The 20,975-nt window shown below is 46.0% G+C and overlaps 2 protein-coding genes across 3 annotated transcripts in view; both read left to right on the forward strand.

The window, feature by feature from the left end:
- Positions 1–1,935, forward strand: part of LOC119366351 (anamorsin homolog) — a 4,639-nt gene extending 2,704 nt beyond the window's left edge. Inside the window, exons 2-7 of one of the 2 annotated variants that reach the window (XM_037632077.1) lie at positions 437–597; positions 685–780; positions 860–1,019; positions 1,115–1,248; positions 1,365–1,439; positions 1,557–1,935. In XM_037632077.1, the coding sequence (XP_037487974.1) occupies positions 437–597; positions 685–780; positions 860–1,019; positions 1,115–1,248; positions 1,365–1,439; positions 1,557–1,595 (665 nt within the window). In that variant the 3' untranslated portion in view covers positions 1,596–1,935. Of the gene's footprint in view, positions 1–436; positions 598–684; positions 781–859; positions 1,020–1,111; positions 1,249–1,364; positions 1,440–1,556 lie in introns of both variants that reach the window. The other variant, XM_037632076.1, reaches the window with a different exon arrangement.
- Positions 1,936–16,702: 14,767 nt separating this feature from the next.
- Positions 16,703–20,642, forward strand: LOC119366352 (protein S-acyltransferase 11-like). The gene is made up of 5 exons (XM_037632078.1): positions 16,703–16,999; positions 18,189–18,423; positions 18,569–18,867; positions 18,989–19,479; positions 20,262–20,642. The coding sequence occupies exons 1-4, from the start codon at positions 16,958–16,960 to the stop codon at positions 19,475–19,477; spliced, it is 1,065 nt and encodes a 354-aa protein (XP_037487975.1). The 5' UTR covers positions 16,703–16,957; the 3' UTR covers positions 19,478–19,479; positions 20,262–20,642.
- Positions 20,643–20,975: the final 333 nt, after the last annotated feature.

A 20,975-nucleotide genomic window follows, 5' to 3' on the forward strand; every position in this document is an offset into this window, starting at 1 on the left:
CCAATTGCAATCGATTTAGGGGCACTCCTGATCAGCTTCATTGGAGTTTACCTTTGTCATTGTAGTTTCTGACTTAAAGCTTATGCATCATGTGCTAATTGCCAAGTTCTTAAATGTCCCTCTACCTGTCCATCTGTCAAATATAAGAATACACACGAAAGACATAATACCAGTTGAGAAAAGGAGAACAAAAATAGGTTGGTTTTCTTCCTATCAGGCTATCACTCATGAACTTCAATGCAGTGCTGATACAAACTATGTAATTTAACCAACATCTGTCGCATGGAGAGATGATTCTATGTCCTGCCTCAGAAGCTGTGGGGAGTACACTTAGTTGTGTTCAGTTTTCATTCTGCTATGCTTCAGTATGCCACATTCTTGTGTAAACAAGTCTGTCATGAACCTGTTCTAAGCCTTTGTTGTCCACATGGGTCAGGTGGGAAGTTGCCTTTTGATGACGTGTCCGTGGGTGCTGTTCTGTCTGTTATAAAGAATGTTGAGAGCTTTGGAGATAAGTTGGTTGCTGAAATTAGCCGAGTGCTGAAAGCTGGTGGAATTGTGCTGGTACAGAGCTTCACACCCTCCACTGACCAGAAGGTGAATTATGTTTCTGTTTTTGCTCGTATCCATTGTCTTGTAATGTTAATTTAGCACAACCTGATTTTCTATTTCCCTCTGCATTAGCCAAACAATTATATCGAGCGCCAGCTACTCATGGGTGGTTTTGTTGAAGTGCAAGCTTCTGCTACAAACTCGCAAGATAGCGTGCAATCTGTTACTGTGAGTATGACACATCTTGTTAAGGCTGCTCTGTACATGGTTTTCTCTATTGACGAGTGCTAACTGGGATCACTTACAGATCAAGGCAAAGAAGCCTTCTTGGAGTATGGGTTCTTCCTTTCCCCTGAAGAAAGCAGTAAAGGCTCTTCCAAAGATTGAAATTGACGATGATGATGAACTGATTGATGAAGACAGCCTCTTGACTGAGGAGGACTTGAAGAAACCACAGCTTCCAGTTGGTATAGCCAACAAACCCTCAAAACTTTATTTATCTTTGTGGAGATGTTCAATTTTGGTTTAGATGCTAAGAGGTTGGCTGTTGTTTGACCAGTAGGAGATTGTGAGGTGGGAGCCACAAAGAAGGCGTGCAAGAACTGCAGTTGTGGCAGGGCCGAGGCTGAGCAGAAGGTGGAGAAGCTGGGACTCACTGCAGAACAGATTGATAACCCTGTCTCAGCTTGTGGCAGTGTAAGTACAATTGCTTCTTTGTAGACATACAATGCCACTTGTGATCTCCACTAGTCGTTGCATGCATGTTGTCAACTGAATATCTTACATTATTCTCTGTGAACCTGCAATTTCAGTGTGGGTTGGGCGACGCGTTCCGATGCAGCACCTGCCCATACAGAGGCCTGGCGCCGTTCAAGTTGGGCGAGAAGGTAACAAACCACTCTCTTCCACTCTATCTAGACTCACAAAGAGAGCCTCCAGGGCATGCATGGGTTGAGCTTGTTTGGATGCGATATGCTTTCCTGACTCCTCCGTTTCCTCTCCAGGTTACCTTGTCTGACAACTTCCTCTCGGCCGACATATGATATGACGACGGACAGCGGCTGCGGATATGAAATGAGCCTTGTTCGATTTGTTGGTTCGTCAGGAAGATATATCTGTGTACGTTCTTTTTCGTGGTAGTGGTGGACTGGTGGTTACAGCAAAAGAAGTGGAGTGCGTTTGGAATAGCAGCTTGTGTTGGCATGTCGTGCGTGTCCTTGCTCTCCCACCTAGGTTGAAATGAGAGTTGGATCGTGTGTGCGCTCTGTATTCGGCAAGAAGATTACATGCATGTAATTTGACGGAGAAACATATGATGGAAAGACTTCGTTCTGCTACATGATTTTTCTTTCCTAAATATATAAATCCTTTCAGAGATTTCAATATGAACTACATATAGATGTATGTTGACATATTTTAGAGTGTATATTCACTCATTTTTTGAAATTTGGAATCTCTAAAAAGACTTATTTAAGAAAGGGGGAGTAGATCACTATAGCAAATGGGTACAACCAGATACACATCCGTGTGTTATTTAGCCATATGTTATTATCATTTGCACTATGCACTTGGGCTGTTGTGTGTAGTCGTCGCAAGAAACAAAGTGGGGTGGATGTTGGGCACGACACATCTGCAGTAGGAGGAAATTTTCGAAGCGTGGATGAAGCTAACTTTCAGACTGCAGGCCTTCTTTGGTTAATAGGTATATTATAGGAATATATAATAATCATAGAAAGTGATTTTTTTATAGAAATTTGATGCATAAGATAAGAATTTTTTCATTATAATTTTTTTATTGAATCCAGGCTAATGTTTTTTTCTTTGAAACGTGAAGGATTGATTCCTATCCTACATATAAGTAGAAATTCATTCCTACAAACCAAAGGGCTTTAAAGGAATTTTCCCTACAAAGTTTCTATGCTTTAGAGCAACTCCAATGGGGCGACCCATTTCGTCCGCCGCCGTCCGTTTGGGTTGGCGTGCACATAAAAGTCGGCCCAACGCGTTGACCCAAACGGATGCGCATCCGCTTTCCTCAGTCTGCCGACCCATTTCCAGCCCATTTTTGAGCCGGATTTGCGTCGGCGCGGACACAAGACAGACGCGCGTGCTCGCCCTCTCTCCTGCCCGGGCCCACTGGTCTGTGGCGCACACCTCCACCGCCTGCTTCTTCGCCGACGCCGTCGGCCATTGATAGTTCTTGCGTACACAGATAAAAAAAATCAACTACTCGTCGGTTTTCGACTCCGACTCGGTAATGTCCTCCTCCGACGTCTGAATGTAGGCGTCGACAGCCTGCTCGTCCTCGAAGTCCCACCCTCGATGTCTCTCGCGGCTTTAGTCTCAATTGAGCGGCCTGCTTCCGCGCAAGCTTGTCCTCTCGATAGGCGGCTCGCTCCGTCCTCCTCGCCTCCCTCTCCGTCCTCCTTTGTTCGCAGAACTGGCGCTCGTCGACGATGTCGTGCGGTAAGCGTTCGCGCCACATCACCAAGGCTTCCACGTCCATCTCGGCGATGGCGAGGCGACGCTGCTGTTGGGGAACGTTGCAGAAAATAAAAAAAATTCTACGGTTTCACCAAGATCCATCTATGAGTTCATCTAGCAACGAGTGATAGTAGTGCATCTACATACCTTTGTAGATCGCGAGCGGAAGCGTTCAAGAGAACGGGGTTGAGGTAGTCAACCCTAGGTGCAGGGGGGCCCAAGGGGGGCGCACCAGCCCACCAGGGGCTGGTCCCCTCCCCACTTCAGCCCACGGGGCCCTCCGGGGTAGGTGGCCCCACCCGGTGGACCCCTGGGACCCTTCCGGTGGTCCGGTACAATACCGGTGACCCCCGAAACTCTCCCGCTGGCCAAAACTGCACTTTCTATATATAATTCTTTACCTCCGGACTATTCCGGAACTCCTCATGACGTCCGGGATCTCATCCGGGACTCCAAACAACTTTCGGTTTGCTGCATACTCATATTCATACAACCCTAGCGTCACCGAACCTTAAGTGTGTAGACCCTACGGGTTCGGGAGACATGTAGACATGACCGAGACGGCTCTCCGGTCAATAACCAACAGCGGGATCTGGATACCCATGTTGACTCCCACATGCTCCTCGATGATCTCATCGGATGAACCACGATGTCGAGGATTTAAGCAACCCTGTATACAATTCCCTTTGTCAATCAGTATGTTACTTGCCCGAGATTCGATCGTCAGTATCCCAATACCTCGTTCAATCTCGTTACCGGCAAGTCACTTTACTCGTACCGTAATGCATGATCCCGTGACCAGACACTTGGTCACTTTGAGCTCATTACGATGATGCACTACCGAGTGGGCCCGGTGATACCTCTCCGTCATACGGAGTGACAAATCCCAGTCTCGATCCGTGTTAACCCAACAGACACTTTCGGAGATACCTGTAGTGCACCTTTATAGTCACTCAGTTACATTATGACGTTTGGTACACCCAAAGCACTCCTACGGTATCCGGGAGTTACACGATCTCATGGTCTAAGGAAAAGATACTTGACATTGGAAAAGCTCTAGCAAAACGAACTACATGATCATGTGCTATGCTTAGGATTGGGTCTTGTCCATCACATCATTCTCCTAATGATGTGATCCCGTTATCAATGACATCTAATGTCCATAGTCAGGAAACTATAACTATCTGTTGATCAACGAGCTAGTCAACTAGAGGCTCACTAGGGACATATTGTGGTCTATGTATTCACACGTGTATTATGATTTCCGGATAATACAATTATAGCATGAATAAAAGACAATTATCATGAACAAGGAAATATAATAATAATCCTTTTATTATTGCCTCTAGGGCATATTTCCAACAGTCTCCCACTTGCACTAGAGTCAATAATCTAGTTACATTGTGATGAATCAAACACCCATAGAGTTCTGGTGTTGATCCTGTTTTGCTCGCGGAAGAGGTTTAGTCAACGGATCTGCGACATTCAGATCTGTATGTACTTTGCAAATATTTATGTCTCCATCTTGAACATTTTCACGGATGGAGTTGAAACGACGCTTGATGTGCCTGGTCTTCTTGTGAAACCTGGACTCCTTGGCAAGGGCAATAGCTCCAGTTTTGTCACAGAAGAGAGTGATTGGCCCCGACGCATTGGGTATGACTCCTAGGTCGGTGATGAACTCCTTCATCCATATTGCTTCATGTGCTACCTCCGAGGCTGCCATGTACTCCGCTTCACATGTAGATCCCGCCACGATGCTCTGCTTGCAACTGCACCAGCTTACTGCTCCACGATTCAACATATACACATATCCGGTTTGTGACTTAGAGTCATCCAGATCTGTGTCGAAGCTAGCATCGACGTAACCCTTTACGACGAGCTCTTCGTCACCTCCATAAACGAGAAACATGTCCTTTGTCCTTTTCAGGTACTTCAGGATATTCTTGACCGATGTCCAGTGTTCCTTGCCGGGATTACTTTGGTACCTTCCTAACAAACTTACGGCAAGGTTTACATCCGGTCTGGTACACAGCATGGCATACATAATAGATCCTATGGCTGAGGCATAGGGGATGACACTCATCTCTTCTTTATCTTTTGCCGTGGTCGGGCATTGAGCCGAGCTCAATCTCACACCTTGCAATACAGGCAAGAACCCTTTCTTGGACTGATCTATTTTGAACTTCTTCAATATTTTATCAAGGTATGTGCTTTGTGAAAGACCTATGAGGCGTCTCGATCTATCCCTATAGATCTTGATGCCTAATATGTAAGCAGCTTCTCCAAGGTCCTTCATTGAAAAACACTTATTCAAGTAGGCCTTAATGCTGTCCAAAAGTTCTATATCATTTCCCATCAAAAGTATGTCATCTACATATAATATGAGAAATGCTACAGAGCTCCCACTCACTTTCTTGTAAACGCAGGCTTCTCCATAAGTCTGCATAAACCCAAACGCTTTGATCATCTCATCAAAGCGAATGTTCCAACTCCGAGATGCTTGCACCAGCCCATAAATGGATCCTTGGAGCTTGCATACCTTGTTAGCATTCTTAGGATCGACAAAACCCTTCGGCTGCATCATATACAGTTCTTCCTTAAGATAGCCGTTAAGGAATGCCGTTTTGACGTCCATCTGTCATATCTCATAATCATAGTATGCGGCAATTGCTAACATGATTCAGACGGACTTCAGCTTCGCTACGGGAGAGAAAGTCTCATCGTAGTCAACCCCTTGAACTTGCCGATAACCCTTAGCGACAAGTCGAGCTTTATAGATGGTAACATTACCATCCGCGTCCGTCTTCTTCTTAAAGATCCATTTGTTTTCTATCGCTCGCCGATCATCGGGCAAGTCTGTCAAAGTCATACTTTGTTTTCATACATGGATTCTATCTCGGATTGCATGGCTTCAAGCCATTTGTTGGAATCTGGGCCCGCCATCGCTTCTTCATAGTTCGAAGGTTCACCGTTGTCTAACAACATGATTACCAGGACAGGGTTGCCATATCACTCTGGTGTGGAATGTGTCCTTGTGGACCTACGAAGTTCAGTAGCAACTTGATCCGAAGTACCTTGATCATCATCATTAATTTCCTCTCCAGTCGGGGTAGGCACCACAGGAACATTTTCCTGAGCTGCACTACTTTCCGGTTCAAGAGGTAGTACTTCATCGAGTTCTACTTTCCTCCCACTTACTTCTTTCGAGAGAAACTCTTTTTCCAGAAAGGATCTGTTCTTGGCAACAAAGATCTTGCCCTCGAATCTTAAGTAGAAGGTATACCCAATGGTTTCCTTAGGTATCCTATGAAGACGCATTTTTCCGACTTGGGTTCGAGCTTTTCAGGTTAAAGTTTCTTGACATAAGCATCGCATCCCCAAACTTTTAGAAATGACAGCTTAGGTTTCTTACCAAACCATAATCTCAACGGATTTAGACGGAGCCCTATTTAAAGTGAATGTAGCTGTCTCTAGAGCGTATCCCCAAAATGATAGCGGTAAATCGGTAAGAGACATCATAGATCGCACCATATCCAATAGAGTGCGATTACAACATTCAGGCACACCGTTACGCTGAGGTGTTCCAGGCGGCGTGAGTTGTGAAATGATTCCACATTTTCTTAAGTGTGTACCAAATTCGTGACTTAAATATTCTCCTCCACGATCTGATCGTAAGAATTTTATCTTTCGGTCACGTTGATTCTCTACCTCATTCTGAAATTCCTTGAACTTTTCAAAGGTCTCAGACTTGTGTTTCATCAAGTAGACATACCCATATCTACTCAAGTCATCAGTGAGAGTGAGAACATAACGATATCCTCTGCGAGCCTCAACGCTCATTGGACCACACACATCAGTATGTATGATTTCCAATAAGTTGGTTGCTCGCTCCATTGTTCCGGAGAACGGAGTCTTGGTCATTTTGCCCATGAGGCATGGTTTGCATGTGTCAAATGATTCATAATCGAGAGACTCTAAAAGTCCATTAGCATGGAGCTTCTTCATGCGCTTGACACCAATGTAACCAAGGCGGCAATGCCACAAGTATGTGGGACTATCGTTATCAACTTTACATCTTTTGGTATTCACACTATGAATATGTGTAACATTACGTTCGAGATTCATTAAGAATAAACCATTGACCATCGGGGCATGACCATAAAACATATCTCTCATATAAATAGAACAACCATTATTCTCGGATTTAAATGAGTAGCCATCTCGCATTAAACGAGATCCAGATGCAATGCTCATGCTCAAACTTGTCACTAAATAACAATTATTGAGGTTTAAAACTAATCCCGTGGGTAAATGTAGAGGCAGCGTGCCGACGGTGATCACATCGACCTTGGAACCATTTCTGACGCGCATCGTCACCTCGTCCCTCGCGAGTCTCCACTTATTCCGCAGCTCCTGTTGTGAGTTACAAATATGAGCAACGGCACCGATATCAAATACCCAGGAGTTACTACGAGTACTGGTAAGGTACACATCAATTACATGTATATCAAATATACCTTTAGTATTGCCGGCCTTCTTGTCCGCTAAGTATTTGGGGTAGTTCCGCTTCCAGTGACCCTTCCCTTTGCAATAAAAGCACTCAGTCTCAGGCTTGGGTCCATTCCTTGACTTCTTCCCGGCAACCGGCTTACCGGGCGCGGCAACATCTTTGCCGTCCTTCTTGAAGTTCTTCTTACCCTTGCCCTTCTTGAATTTGGTGGTTTTATTGACCATCAACACTTGATGTTCTTTCTTGATTTCTACCTCTGCTGACTTTAGCATTGAAAATACTTCCGGAATAGTTTTCACCATCCCCTACATATTGTAGTTCATCACAAAGCTCTTGTAGCTCGGTGGGAGCGACTAAAGGATTCTGCCAATGACCGCCTCGTCCGGGAGGTTAATGTCCAGCTGGGACAGGCGGTTGTGCAACCCAGACATTTTGAGTATGTGCTCACTGACAGAACTGTTTTCCTCCATCTTACAACTATAGAACTTGTCGGAGACTTCATATCTCTCGACCCGGGCATGAGCTTGGAAAACCATTTTCAGCTCCTCGAACATCTCATATGCTCCGTGTCGCTCAAAACGCTTTTGGAGCCCCGGCTCTAAGCTGTAAAGCATGCCGCACTAAATGAGGGAGTAATCATCAGCACGTGAATGCCAAGCATTCATAACGTCTTGGTTCTCTGGGATGGGTGCTTCACCTAGCGGTCCTTCTAGGACATATGCTTTCTTGGCAGCTATGAGGATGATCCTCAGGTTCCGGACCCAGTCGAATAGTTGCTGCCATCATCTTTCAGCTTGGTTTTCTCTAGGAACGCGTTGAAGTTCATGTTGACATGAGCGTTGGCCATTTGATCTACAAGACATATTTTGCAAAGATTTTAGACTAAGTTCATGATAATTAAGTTCATCTAATCAAATTATTTAATGAACTCCCACTCAGATTAGACATCCCTCTAGTCATCTAAGTGTTACACGATCCGAGTCGACTAGGCCGTGTCCGATCATCACGTGAGACGGACTAGTCATCATCGGTGAACATCTCCATGTTGATCGTATCTTCCATACGACTCATGTTCGACCTTTCGGTCTCTGTGTTCCGAGGCCATGTCTGTACATGCTAGGCTCGTCAAGTTAACCCTAAGTGTTTTTGCATGTGTAAAACTGTCTTACACCCGTTGTATGTGAACGTAAGAATCTATCACACCCGATCATCACGTGGTGCTTCGAAACGACGAACTTTAGCAACGGCGCACAGTTAGGGGAACACTTTCTTGAAATTATTATAAGGGATCATCTTATTTACTACCGTCGTTCTAAGTAAACAAGATGCATAAACATAATAAACATCACATGCAATTAAATAGTAGTGACATGATATGGCCAATATCATATAGCTCCTTTGATCTTCATCTTCGGGGCTCCATGATCATCTTCGTCACCGGCATGACACCATGATATCCATCATCATGATCTCCATCATCGTGTCTCCATGAAGTTGCTCGCCAACTATTACTTCTACTACTATGGCTAACGATTTAGCAATAAAGTAAAGTAATTACATGGCGTTAAATCATTGACACGCAGGTCATACAATAATTAAGACAACTCCTATGGCTCCTGCCGGTTGTCATACTCATCGACATGCAAGTCGTGATTCCTATTACAAGAACATGATCTCATACAACACAATATATCATTCATCATTCATCACAACTTTTGGCCATATCACATCACATAGCAATTGCTGCAAAAACAAGTTAGACGTCCTCTAATTGTTGTTGCATCTTTTACGTGGCTGCAATTGGGTTCTAGCAAGAACGTTTTCTTACCTACGAATAACCACAACGTGATTTTGTCAACTTCTATTTACCCTTCATAAGGACCCTTTTCATCGAATCCGCTCCAACTAAAGTGGGAGAGACAGACACCCGCTAGCCACCTTATGCAACTAGTGCATGTCAGTCGGTGGAACCTGTCTCACGTAAGCGTACGTGTAAGGTCGGTCCGGGCCGCTTCATCCCACAATACCACTGAAGCAAAATAAGACTAGTAGTGGCAAGCAAGTTGACAAGATCTATGCCCACAACAGATTTGTGTTCTACTCGTGCAATAGAGAACTACGCATAGACCTAGCTCATGATGCCACTGTTGGGGAACGTTGCAGAAAATAAAAAATTTCCTACGGTTTCACCAAGATCCATCTATGAGTTCATCTAGCAGCGAGTGATAGTAGTGCATCTACATACCTTTGTAGATCGTGAGCGGAAGCGTTCAAGAGAACGGGGTTGAGGTAGTCGTACTCGTCGTGATCCAAATCACCGATGACCAAGTGCCGAACGGACAACACCTCCACGTTCAACACACGTACGGAGCGGATGACGTCTCCTCCTTCTTGATCCAGCAAGAGGGGAGGAGAGGTTGATGAAGATCCAGCAGCACGACGGCATGGTGGTGGATGCAGCAGGGTTCCGGAAGAGCTTCGCCGAGCTTCTGCGAGAGGGAGAGGTGTAGCAGGGGAGAGGGAGGCGCCAAGACTTCAGGGTGCGGCTGCCCTCCCTCCCCCCTCCTTTATATAGGCCCCCAGGGGGGGCGCCAGCCCTGGAGATGAGATCTCCCAAGGGGGGCAGCGGCCAAGGGGTGGAGTGCCCCCCAAGGCAAGTGGAGGCGCCCCCCCCCCCACCCTAGGGTTTCCAACCCTAGGCGTAGGGGGGCCCCAAGGGGGGCGCACCAGCCCACCAAGGGCTGGTCCCCTCCCCACTTCAGCCCACGGGGCCCTCCGGGGTAGGTGGCCCCACCCGGTGGACCCCCGGGACCCTTCCGGTGGTCCCGGTACAATACCGGTGACCCCCGAAACTCTCCCGATGGCCAAAACTGCACTTTCTATATATAATTCTTTACCTCCGGACTATTCCGGAACTCCTCATGACATCCGGGATCTCATCCGGGACTCCGAACAACTTTCGGTTTGCTGCATACTCATATTCATACAACCCTAGCATCACCGAACCTTAAGTGTGTAGACCCTACGGGTTCGGGATGTTGGGGAACGTTGCAGAAAATTAAAAAATTTCCTACGGTTTCACCAAGATCCATCTATGAGTTCATCTAAGCAACGAGTCATGGGAGAGAGATTGCATCTACATACCACTTGTAGATCGCGTGCGGAAACGTTCGAGAGAACGGTGATGATGGAGTCGTACTCGCCGTGATCCAAATCACCGATGACCAAGTGCCGAACGGACAACACCTCCGCATTCAACACACGTACGGAGTGGATGACGTCTCCTCCTTCTTGATCTAGCAAGGGGAAGGAGAGGTTGATGATGATCCAGCAGCACAACGGCGTGGTGGTGGATGCAGCAGAACTCCGGCAGGGCTTCGCCAAGCTGCTACGGGAGGAGGACGAGGTGTAGCAGGGGGAGGGAGGCGCCAAGACACAGGGTGCGGCTGCCCTCCCCCTGCCCTCCTTTATATAGGCCCCCAAGGGGGGGCGCCGGCCCTGGGAGATCCAATCTCCCAAGGGGGCGGCGGCCAGGGGGGTGGAGTGCCCCCAAAGGCTAGTGGGGCGCGCCCCCCACCTAGGGTTTCCAACCCTAGGCGCAGGGGGGGCCAGGAGGGCGCACCAGCCCACAAGGGGCTGGTTCCCCTCCCACTTCAGCCCACGGGGCCCTCCGGGATAGGTGGCCCCACCTGGTGGACCCCCGGGACCCTTCCGGTGGTCCCGGTACAATACCGGGTGACCCCGAAACTTTCCCGATGGCCGAAACAACACTTCCTATATATAATTCTTTACCTCCGGACCATTTTGGAACTCCTCGTGACGTCCCGGATCTCATCTGGGACTCCGAACAACATACGGTTTGCTGCATACTCATATTCATACAACCCTAGCGTCATCGAACCTTAAGTGTGTAGACCCTACGGGTTCGGGAGACATGCAGACATGACCGAGACGGCTCTCCGGTCAATAACCAATAGCGGGATCTGGATACCCATGGTGGCTCCCACATACTCCTCGATGATCTCATCCGATGAACCACGATGTCGAGGATTCAAGCAACCCCGTATACTATTCCCTTTGTCAGACGGTATGTTTCTTGCCCGAGATTCGATCGTCGGTATCCCAATACCTCGTTCAATCTCATTACCGACAAGTCAGTTTACTCATACCGTAATGCATGATCCCGTGACCAGACACTTGGTCACTTTGAGCTCATTATGATGATGCACTACCGAGTGGGCCCAGTGATACCTCTCCGTTATACGGAGTGACAAATCCCAGTCTCGATCCGTGTCAACCCAACAGACACTTTCGGAGATACCTGTAGTGCACCTTTATAGTCACCCAGTTACGTTGTGACGTTTGGTACACCTAAAGCACTCCTACGGTATCCGGGAGTTACACGATCTCATGGTCTAAGGAAAATATACTTGACATTGGAAAAGATCTAGCAAAACGAACTACACGATCTTGTGCTATGCTTAAGATTGGGTCTTGTGCATCACATCATTCTCCTAATGATGTGATCCCGTTGTCAACGACATCTAATGTCCATAGTCAGGAAACCATGACTATCTGTTGACCAACGAGCTAGTCAACTAGAGGCTTACTAGGGACGTATTGTGGTCTAAGTATTCACACGTGTATTACGATTTCCGGATAATACAATTATAGCATGAATAAAAGACAATTATCATGAACAAGAAAATATAATAACAATCCCTTTTATTATTGCCTCTAGGGCATATTTCCAACAGTCTCCTACTTGCACTAGAGTTAATAATCTAGTTACATTGTGATGAATCGAACACCCATAGAGTTCTGGTGTTGATCATGTTTTGCTCGTGGAAGAGGTTTAGTCAACGGATCTGCGACATTCAGATCTGTATGTACTTTGCAAATATCTATGTCTCCATCTTGAACATTTTCACGGATGGAGTTGAAACGACGCTTGATGTGCCTGGTCTTCTTGTGAAACCTGGGCTCCTTGGCAAGGTCAATAGCTCCAGTGTTGTCACAGAAGAGTTTGATCGGCCCCGACGCATTGGGTATGACTCCTAGGTCGGTGATGAACTCCTTCACCTAAATTGCTTCATGCGCTGCCTCTGAGGCTGCCATGTACTCCGCTTCACATGTAGATCCCGCCACGACGCTCTGTTTGCAGCTGCACCAGCTTACTGCCCCACCATTCAATATATACACGTATCCGGTTTGTGACTTAGAGTCATCCAGATCTGTGTCGAAGCTAGCGTCGACGTAACCCTTTACGACGAGCTCTTCGTCACCTCCATAAACGAGAAACATGTCCTTTGTCCTTTTCAGGTACTTCAGGATATTCTTGACCGTTGTCCAGTGTTCCTTGCCGGGATTACTTTGGTACCTTCCTACCAAACTTACGGCAAGGTTTACATCAGGTCTGGTACATAGCATGGCATACATAATAGATCCTATGGCTAAGGCATAGGGGATGACGCTCATCTCTTCTTTATCTTTTGCCGTGGTCGGGCATTGAGCTGTGCTCAATCTCACACCTTGCAGTACAGGCAAGAACCCTTTCTTGGACTGATCCATTTTGAACTTCTTCAAAATCTTATCAAGGTATGTGCTTTGTGAAAGACCTATGAGGCGTCTCGATCTATCCCTATAGATCTTGATGCCTAATATGTAAGCAGCTTCTCCAAGGTCCTTTATTGAAAAACACTTATTCAAATAGGCCTTAATGCTGTCCAAGAATTCTATATCATTTCCCATCAAAAGTATGTCATCTACATATAATATGAGAAATGCTACAGATCTCCCACTCACTTTCTTGTAAACGCAGGCTTCTCCATAAGTCCGCATAAACCCAAACGCTTTGATCATCTCATCAAAGCAAATGTTCCAACTCCGAGATGCTTGCACCAGCGTATAAATGGATCGCTGGAGCTTGCATACTTTGTTAGCATTCTTAGGATCGACAAAACCTTCTGGCTGCATCATATACAGCTCTTCCTTAAGATAACCATTAAGGAATGCCGTTTTGACGTCCATCTGCCATATCTCATAATCATAGTATGCGGCAATTGCTAACATGATTCAGACGGACTTAAGCTTCACTACGGGAGAGAAAGTCACATCGTAGTCAATCCCTTGAACTTGCCGATAACCCTTAGCGACAATTCGAGCTTTATAGATGGTGACATTACCATCCGCGTTCGTCTTCTTCTTAAAGATCCATTTGTTTTCTATCGCTCGCCGATCATCGGGCAAGTCAGTTAAAGTCCATACTTTGTTTTCATACATGGATTTTATCTCGGATTACATGGCTTCAAGCCATTTGTTGGAATCTGGGCCCGCCATCGCTTCTTCATAGTTCAAAGGTTCACCATTGTGTAACAACATGATTTCCAGGACAGGGTTGCCATACCACTCTGGTGTGGAACGTGTCCTCGTGGACCTACGAAGTTCAGTAGCAACTTGATCCGAAGTACCTTGATCATCATCATTAATTTCCTCTCCAGTCGGTGTAGGCACCACAGGAACATTTTCCTGAGCTGCACTACTTTCCGGTTCAAGAGGTAGTACTTCATCGAGTTCTACTTTCCTCCCACTTACTCCTTTCGAGAGAAACTCTTTTTCCAGAAAGGATCCGTTCTTGGCAACAAAGATCTTGCCTTCGGATCTAAGGTAGAAGGTATACCCAATGGTTTCCTTAGGGTATCCTATGAAGACGCATTTTTTCGACTTGGGTTCGAGCTTTTCAGGTTGAAGTTTCTTGACATAAGCATCGCATCCCCAAACTTTTATAAACGACAGCTTAGGTTTCTTCCCAAACCATAATTCATACGGTGTCGTCTCAACGGATTTAGACGGTGCCCTATTTAAAGTGAATGTAGCTGTCTCTAGAGCGTATCCCCAAAATGATAGCGGTAAATCGGTAGGAGACATCATAGATCGCACCATATCCAATAGAGTGCGATTACGACGTTCAGACACACCGTCACGCTGAGGTGTTCCAGGCGGCGTGAGTTGTGAAACGATTCCACATTTTCTTAAGTGCGTACCAAATTCATGACTCAAATATTCTCCTCCAGGATCCGATCGTAAGAATTTTATCTTTCGGTCACGTTGATTCTCTACCTCATTCTGAAACTCCTTGAACTTTTTAAAGGTCTCAGACTTGTGTTTCATCAAGTAGACATACCCATATCTACTCAAGTCATCAGTGAGAGCGAGAACATAACGATATCCTTCGCGAGCCTCAACGCTCATTGGACCACACACATCAGTATGTATGATTTCCAATAAGTTGGTTGCTCGCTCCATTGTTCCGGAGAACGGGGTCTTGGTCATTTTGGCCATGAGGCATGGTTCGCATGTGTCAAATGATTCATAATCGAGAGACTCTAAAAGTCCATCAGCATGGAGCTTCTTTATGCGCTTGACACCAATGTGACCAAGGCGGCAGTGCCACAAATATGTGGGACTATCGTTATCAACTTTACATCTTTTGGTATTCACACTATGAATATGTGTAACATTACGTTCGAGATTCATTAAGAATAAACCATTGACCATCGGGGCATGACCATAAAACATATCTCTCATATAAATAGAACAACCATTATTCTCGGATTTAAATGAGTAGCCATCTTGCATCAAACGAGATCCAGATACAATGTTCATGCTCAAACTTGGCACTAAATAACAATTATTGAGGTTTAAAACTAATCCCGTAGGTAAATGTAGAGGTAGCGTGCCGACGGCGATCACATCGACCTTGGAATCATTCCCGACGCGCATCGTCACCTCGTCCTTCGCCAGTCTCCGCTTATTCCGCAACTCCTGCTGTGAGTTGCAAATATGAGCAACGGCACCGGTATCAAATACCCAGGAGTTACTACGAGTACTGGTAAGGTACACATCAATTACATGTATATCAAATATACCTTTAGTGTTGCCGGCCTTCTTGTCCGCTAAGTATTTGGGGCAGTTCCGCTTCCAGTGACCCTTCCCTTTGCAATAAAAGCACTCAGTCTCAGGCTTGGGTCCGTTCTTTGACTTCTTCCCGGGAACTGGCTTACCGGGCGCGGCAACATCTTTGCCGTCCTTCTTGAAGTTATGCTTAGGATTGGGTCTTGTCCATCACATCATTCTCCTAATGATGTGATCCCGTTATCAATGACATCTAATGTCCATAGTCAGGAAACCATAACTATCTGTTGATCAACGAGCTAGTCAACTAGAGGCTCACTAGGGACATATTGTGGTCTATGTATTCACACGTGTATTACGATTTCCGGATAATACAATTATAGCATGAATAAAAGACAATTATCATGAACAAGGAAATATAATAATAATCCTTTTATTATTGCCTCTAGGGCATATTTCCAACAGCTGGCGCCTCCAGTGAAAAGTTGGGGGAGAGGCGCGAGATCCTGCTCCCGCTGGCTCGACACGTCGGAAAAATTCGTCTCCCGACTAGGCTGCCGTAGGCGCCACGCCGTCGCGTCGTACGCGCGGGCCGCCTTCTCTGCGATGTCGAAGGTGTCGAGGATGAAGCGTTTCTCGCCAGACAAGATCTCGGCGGAGAAGGCGCGGAGGGGCGCTCGCGGACTCCGCGAAAATCCGAAGCGCCGAGGCGGTGCATCGACATAGTGGCGCAGAGGCGGCGTGGCTAGTGAGAGGGGGCTAGACGAGTGGACGGCAGACTGAGTGTGGAGGGAGCGCCTTCTTATAACGAGCGCCGGCCGCGGCGCGCCAAAAGAAGCGCGTGAACCTTTTCCCACGCTCTGGAGCGTCAAAACCAGCGGGCGCTAGGCCCCACCCCCTCCCCCGCGCGCGAACCTTTCCCGCGCGCTGGAGCACCAAAACCAGGGCGACGACATATGGTCGTTGGCATGATCTAAAACGCGCGCGGCCTTGAAATGAATCGGCGCGTTGAGCGCACTGTCGATCCAAATATAAAAGAGGGCGAACGCCGGGCGGGCGGCTGATCCAAACAGACAAAAAAAAACAAAAACACGTCCATTTAGATCGACCCGTTAGAATTGCTCTTACCATCCCTGCAATATTCCTGTGAACCAAAGAGGCCTGAGACCAGCAGAATTCCTATCGTCCACCTCACCTTTGGTTGCTCCCCCTCTTTTTCTCGGTCACGCAGCGTGTAATATTTTAACTTTTCCTCGCCGCCTCCACGCTTTCCTCGAATCCTTCGTCGCCCAGTCGTGGTGGACCGGAACTACTCCACCACCACCACCACCACCACCAGGGAGGTCCATCCGGTGGCGAGCGCGAGGGAGGAACATGCGCCTTGATTCTTCCGCTCGCGCAAGCTTCGGCGGAGTTCCCACCCACCTCTGCTGACGCCGCGCCTCCGATCTCTCATCGCCCCGGGACCCCTCCGCCGCCGGATCTGCTCCGGCGATGGGGGAGCAGCCGCAGCCGCAGCAGGAGCCGCTCCTCGAGGTTCGCCGCCCGCCCTCTTCTCCCCTCCCCTCTCTCCCCAAACACGCTCGCGCGCGAATCGGAATAGGTTGGTGCCGCCAACGGTTTCGAGCTTCCTCACCCCACCCCGTGTACGCTCGCTGTCGCCCAAGCTTGGCCCCCGTCCCATCTCCCAGGGCCGCCCCCCTCCCGTTCCGTTTAGCGACATAGTAGTAGGGATGAACACAACTCACGAGCAATAAGCAGAGCATCAAGTCTTTTTTTTTTTTTGCAAGGGGGTTTATTACAAATTGATAGAGTTACAGTCGAGAGACAAAATATCCTCGATACATGGTGTTCCTAGATGCATCCACACAGCCGTGGTACGATCTGTGTAGATATAATTCATCTTATACATGGTGATGGAGTTATGAGCAGAGCAGCACGAGTCATCTGCTCTGCTCTATGCAACTCATGGTGATGGAACAGTGCTGCTGCAATTCTTTCCCGGCTAGTATTGGCCTGACGGTTTGGCTACCAAGATTGCTCTTGCCCCCGCAGAATCGGCCTTTGACGCCGTCAATTTGGGTCGAGATCGCGCTAGGCTGTATGTAACCAAGGTCACCACTCACCACTTCAGGATACTTACTGCAAAGTCAATGTAGACAGGAAAATTTTGGGCATCTTTACCTTTATCAGGCTAACTTACTTACTACTACTATATAATTCTTCAGATAGGCACCAGGTTGCTACAAAGGGAGTAACTGTAAACTATGCAGAAACTCATCCCAAAATTGCTCCTACACCATCAGCCTCAATAGATTAGGGCGGTGTTTTCAGTTTCTGTAATTCTGTTACTTGGATTGTGAACTAAGGCACCAAGTGCACCAGTCTCTCTGAGAAGGCCCATTAGTGGAAACCTATTTTAACATGTAGAATCCAATGCTTTTATAGCTCACCAGCATAAACTTAATTTCTTAAAACTCAAGTTATTGTGTGTATGGATTACTGCATTCCTGTGTTACCAAGGCCACCAATAATTGTTTCTGACTTTGGTCAAAGTTACTTTGTAAAGAGTGGAATTTATAGGATCTGTGGATTAAATGACTGCTCATAAATCGCCAAGCCTACGCTATGTGGTTAGCAACACAAATAATGACGCAGTGGAAATAGTTTAATTTGCTAATCTATCCTGCAGCAATGCTCTAATCACCATCCTCGTTCCGTTTAGGTAGAACAATGTGTCACTTCCATACCAGAAGATCATGAAGCCACTTGCTGGGGCTGCGGTCTTCGGCTTGTATTTTCAAGTTATTCACCTGTCTACAAGTGTGGCTGGTGTGGAGCAGTCACCCAAGGCAACCAAACTTCAAGAAAACCTGACAGTGTATGTTTTTCTCACTGGAGGCGTTTCCGGGATGGGTTCTTTGTGACTGTGCTTGCCCTCTTCATGCTCTTCGTTATATGTAAGTTCTAAATCTCTCACTGTCATTTTCTGAAACGAGGATTTCTCTGTGCTCTGTTTATTCATGTTTAAGTTATGGTTCTAATATGTTTGAAGTGTTCCACAGAACTGCTGTCTGATTTTGTTTCCTTTTCGCCGTTTCACAGGTGGCGGGGTCTGGGCGGTGTATCCAGTTGTTTTCTCAATCAGCATCTTCTGTGGCATCTTTCACTGCACAGTAGCAGCTCTCTTATCTGTATTTACAATTGCAAGTTATTGTTTGGCCTCTTTCAAGTCTGCTGGTGCACCACCAGGCATACGTTGGGGTAGCTATCCCATGGTTGGAAAAAATGATCTTGAGAACTATACTTTCTGTACATATTGTAGTAAACCTAAACCCCCAAGAGCACATCACTGCCGATCTTGTAAAACATGTGTGGTGGACATGGATCATCATTGCCCATTTGTAAGTTGGATAAATTTGACCAGAATGATATCTTGATATATTTTGCACTCTGTTGTATCGTGAGTTGTTGCTAATTAGTTTTGTCTTGTTTTATTTGCCTTTTTGTTGTGTTCATCTGCAGATTGGGAACTGTGTGGGAGCTTCAAATCACCAAGCTTTTGTCATTTTTCTCATCTCTGTGGTCACAAGTTGCAGCTATGCTGCTATTATGACCATTTATGCAAGTTATCGTATATGGCCCCCTCTAGAGTTTCCAAATGTATCATCATATGGTCAAATGGGTTCTAAGAAAGTACTGATGGAGATCATTATTAGCGTGGCCAGTTCTGCATTCTTCCTATCAGCAAGGGGTATAATTCTGGTATATCTTGCATTTGCCAGTCTATCAGTTAATGCAGGTATAGCTGTATTGCTGTGCCAGCAACTTAGCTTAATATATGAAGGAAATACATATCTTAGCCATATAAGTTCACCAACTGATATTCATGGAGAGAGAGGATTGCGAAATCTTGTTCGATTTTTCGGGTGCCCCTACCCTCTTTCTAGACTATTGTTGGGCTACACCAACACTGGCAAGTCGCAGAACAATTCAGGCTCAAAACTTCTTTAGAGGTATGCATCCCATTTCTTCAAGCAATGTTTACTTACCTGGTGTCGTTGTTTCATCCTTTCATATGTAGACCCGCTCTTGTATGCACAAGATAAATTTCCTTTCAGTTGTCCCACTTTTGTTAAGTTGATATACAGTACACTCCACTGTCAATTTTCTTTCCACTTGGCCTTATCAAATGCACAGATTCGGTATTCTACATTATTGGCTTCAAAGGCCTCTTTGCCAGTTGCACCTTTACATATTCTAACCAAGTAGACTAGTCTGTGACAATAGAGTAAATGATTAATTGACCACTACTTGCCGGTGGTTGGTTTATGTTATATAATACTATTCAATGTGTTCTTTCAAGATTGGTGGTGGATACACCAGTATGCACTATAGGCTGTTTTGCCAGCCTTCAGACTGTATATTGATAACTATGAATTCTCATCTAGATTATGTAATTAATGGGTCCCTTGTAAAATATCATAGCGTTGATGCAAATGACAGATCTTTGCTGATTTTACAAACCTGTTTTGGCAGAATTTGGTAAATTGATTAGACCAAGGGAATATGTTTTCTGAGCTATATAATGGATAAAATGGTTATTATTTTAATAGTAACTTTAGCTGACCACCGCACACAGAATGGAAGATGGAGCTAGTTAGTAGCCTGTAAGGCATCTGGCCATAATATAATACTAATGGTTCCTCAGTTTCCGTATTCTGTAAACGCAAAGCAATCATGGTATTTTCTGATCCTTCGAATTGTAGACTGAAACAGAGGTTTTGTTTACATGCAGGGTCCATTGCTAATATGTACATTTCACCAATTGAGGGAAGGATGTTTGGTTCTGCATTTCTGCTGCCCAATAGCCAATTAGTCTGTACAACTGAAGCTGGTGATGTAAAATAGCAGTGATGTACTCCCTCCGTTCCGATTTACTCGTCGTGGTTTTAGTTCAAAACCACGACGAGTAAATCGGAACGGAGGGAGTACATGATAATTCCTAATCTATAAGGGGGGCTTTGTTACAAAGATTTTCTTTTGGATTCAGTAGTAGTAAAACGGCTGCCTTCAGGTGGATGTTTCACCGGCGTTGCTTTACTCAGAACAGTTTCAGTTCATGCTGAAATACAATGTGGCCCTATCTGTTCATTTCCTACAGATGATCTTGCTGCTCTGGTGAGTTGCAGTATCTGGAATTCTGATAGTGGTGGAGTCTTTGCTCCGAGATCACATCTTTTATGCTTGGGTGCTCCAGTATAAATCATGGTGAAGAACTGAAGATTGATTATGATTGCAGTGACTCTGAATGATGCCGTGAAGGCGCAGAATGCTTGGACCACATCTCTTGGCTGTCAAAATATACTGACATGTATAGGAAAAGAAACCCAACACTTGTTTTTCTTCAAACCATTTAATCATACTGAAGTAGCCCTGGTAAACCATGGTCGTCAACTACATACAGCAGGATTACCTGTGTTGTAATCCTGTATCTAGCGTTGTTGAACAT

Source organism: Triticum dicoccoides, chromosome 2B (assembly GCF_002162155.2).
Source record: "Triticum dicoccoides isolate Atlit2015 ecotype Zavitan chromosome 2B, WEW_v2.0, whole genome shotgun sequence".
NCBI lineage: Eukaryota > Viridiplantae > Streptophyta > Magnoliopsida > Poales > Poaceae > Triticum > Triticum dicoccoides.

Bases quoted from the DNA above. Each gene is read 5' to 3' on its own strand.
- LOC119366352 (XM_037632078.1), top strand. From the start codon at position 16,958: ATGGGGGAGCAGCCGCAGCCGCAGCAGGAGCCGCTCCTCGAG. The intron at 17,000-18,188 runs GTTCGCCGCCCG...CGTTCCGTTTAG, and splicing joins AGCAGGAGCCGCTCCTCGAG to GTAGAACAATGTGTCACTTC. The intron at 18,868-18,988 runs GTAAGTTGGATA...GTTCATCTGCAG, and splicing joins TGGATCATCATTGCCCATTT to ATTGGGAACTGTGTGGGAGC.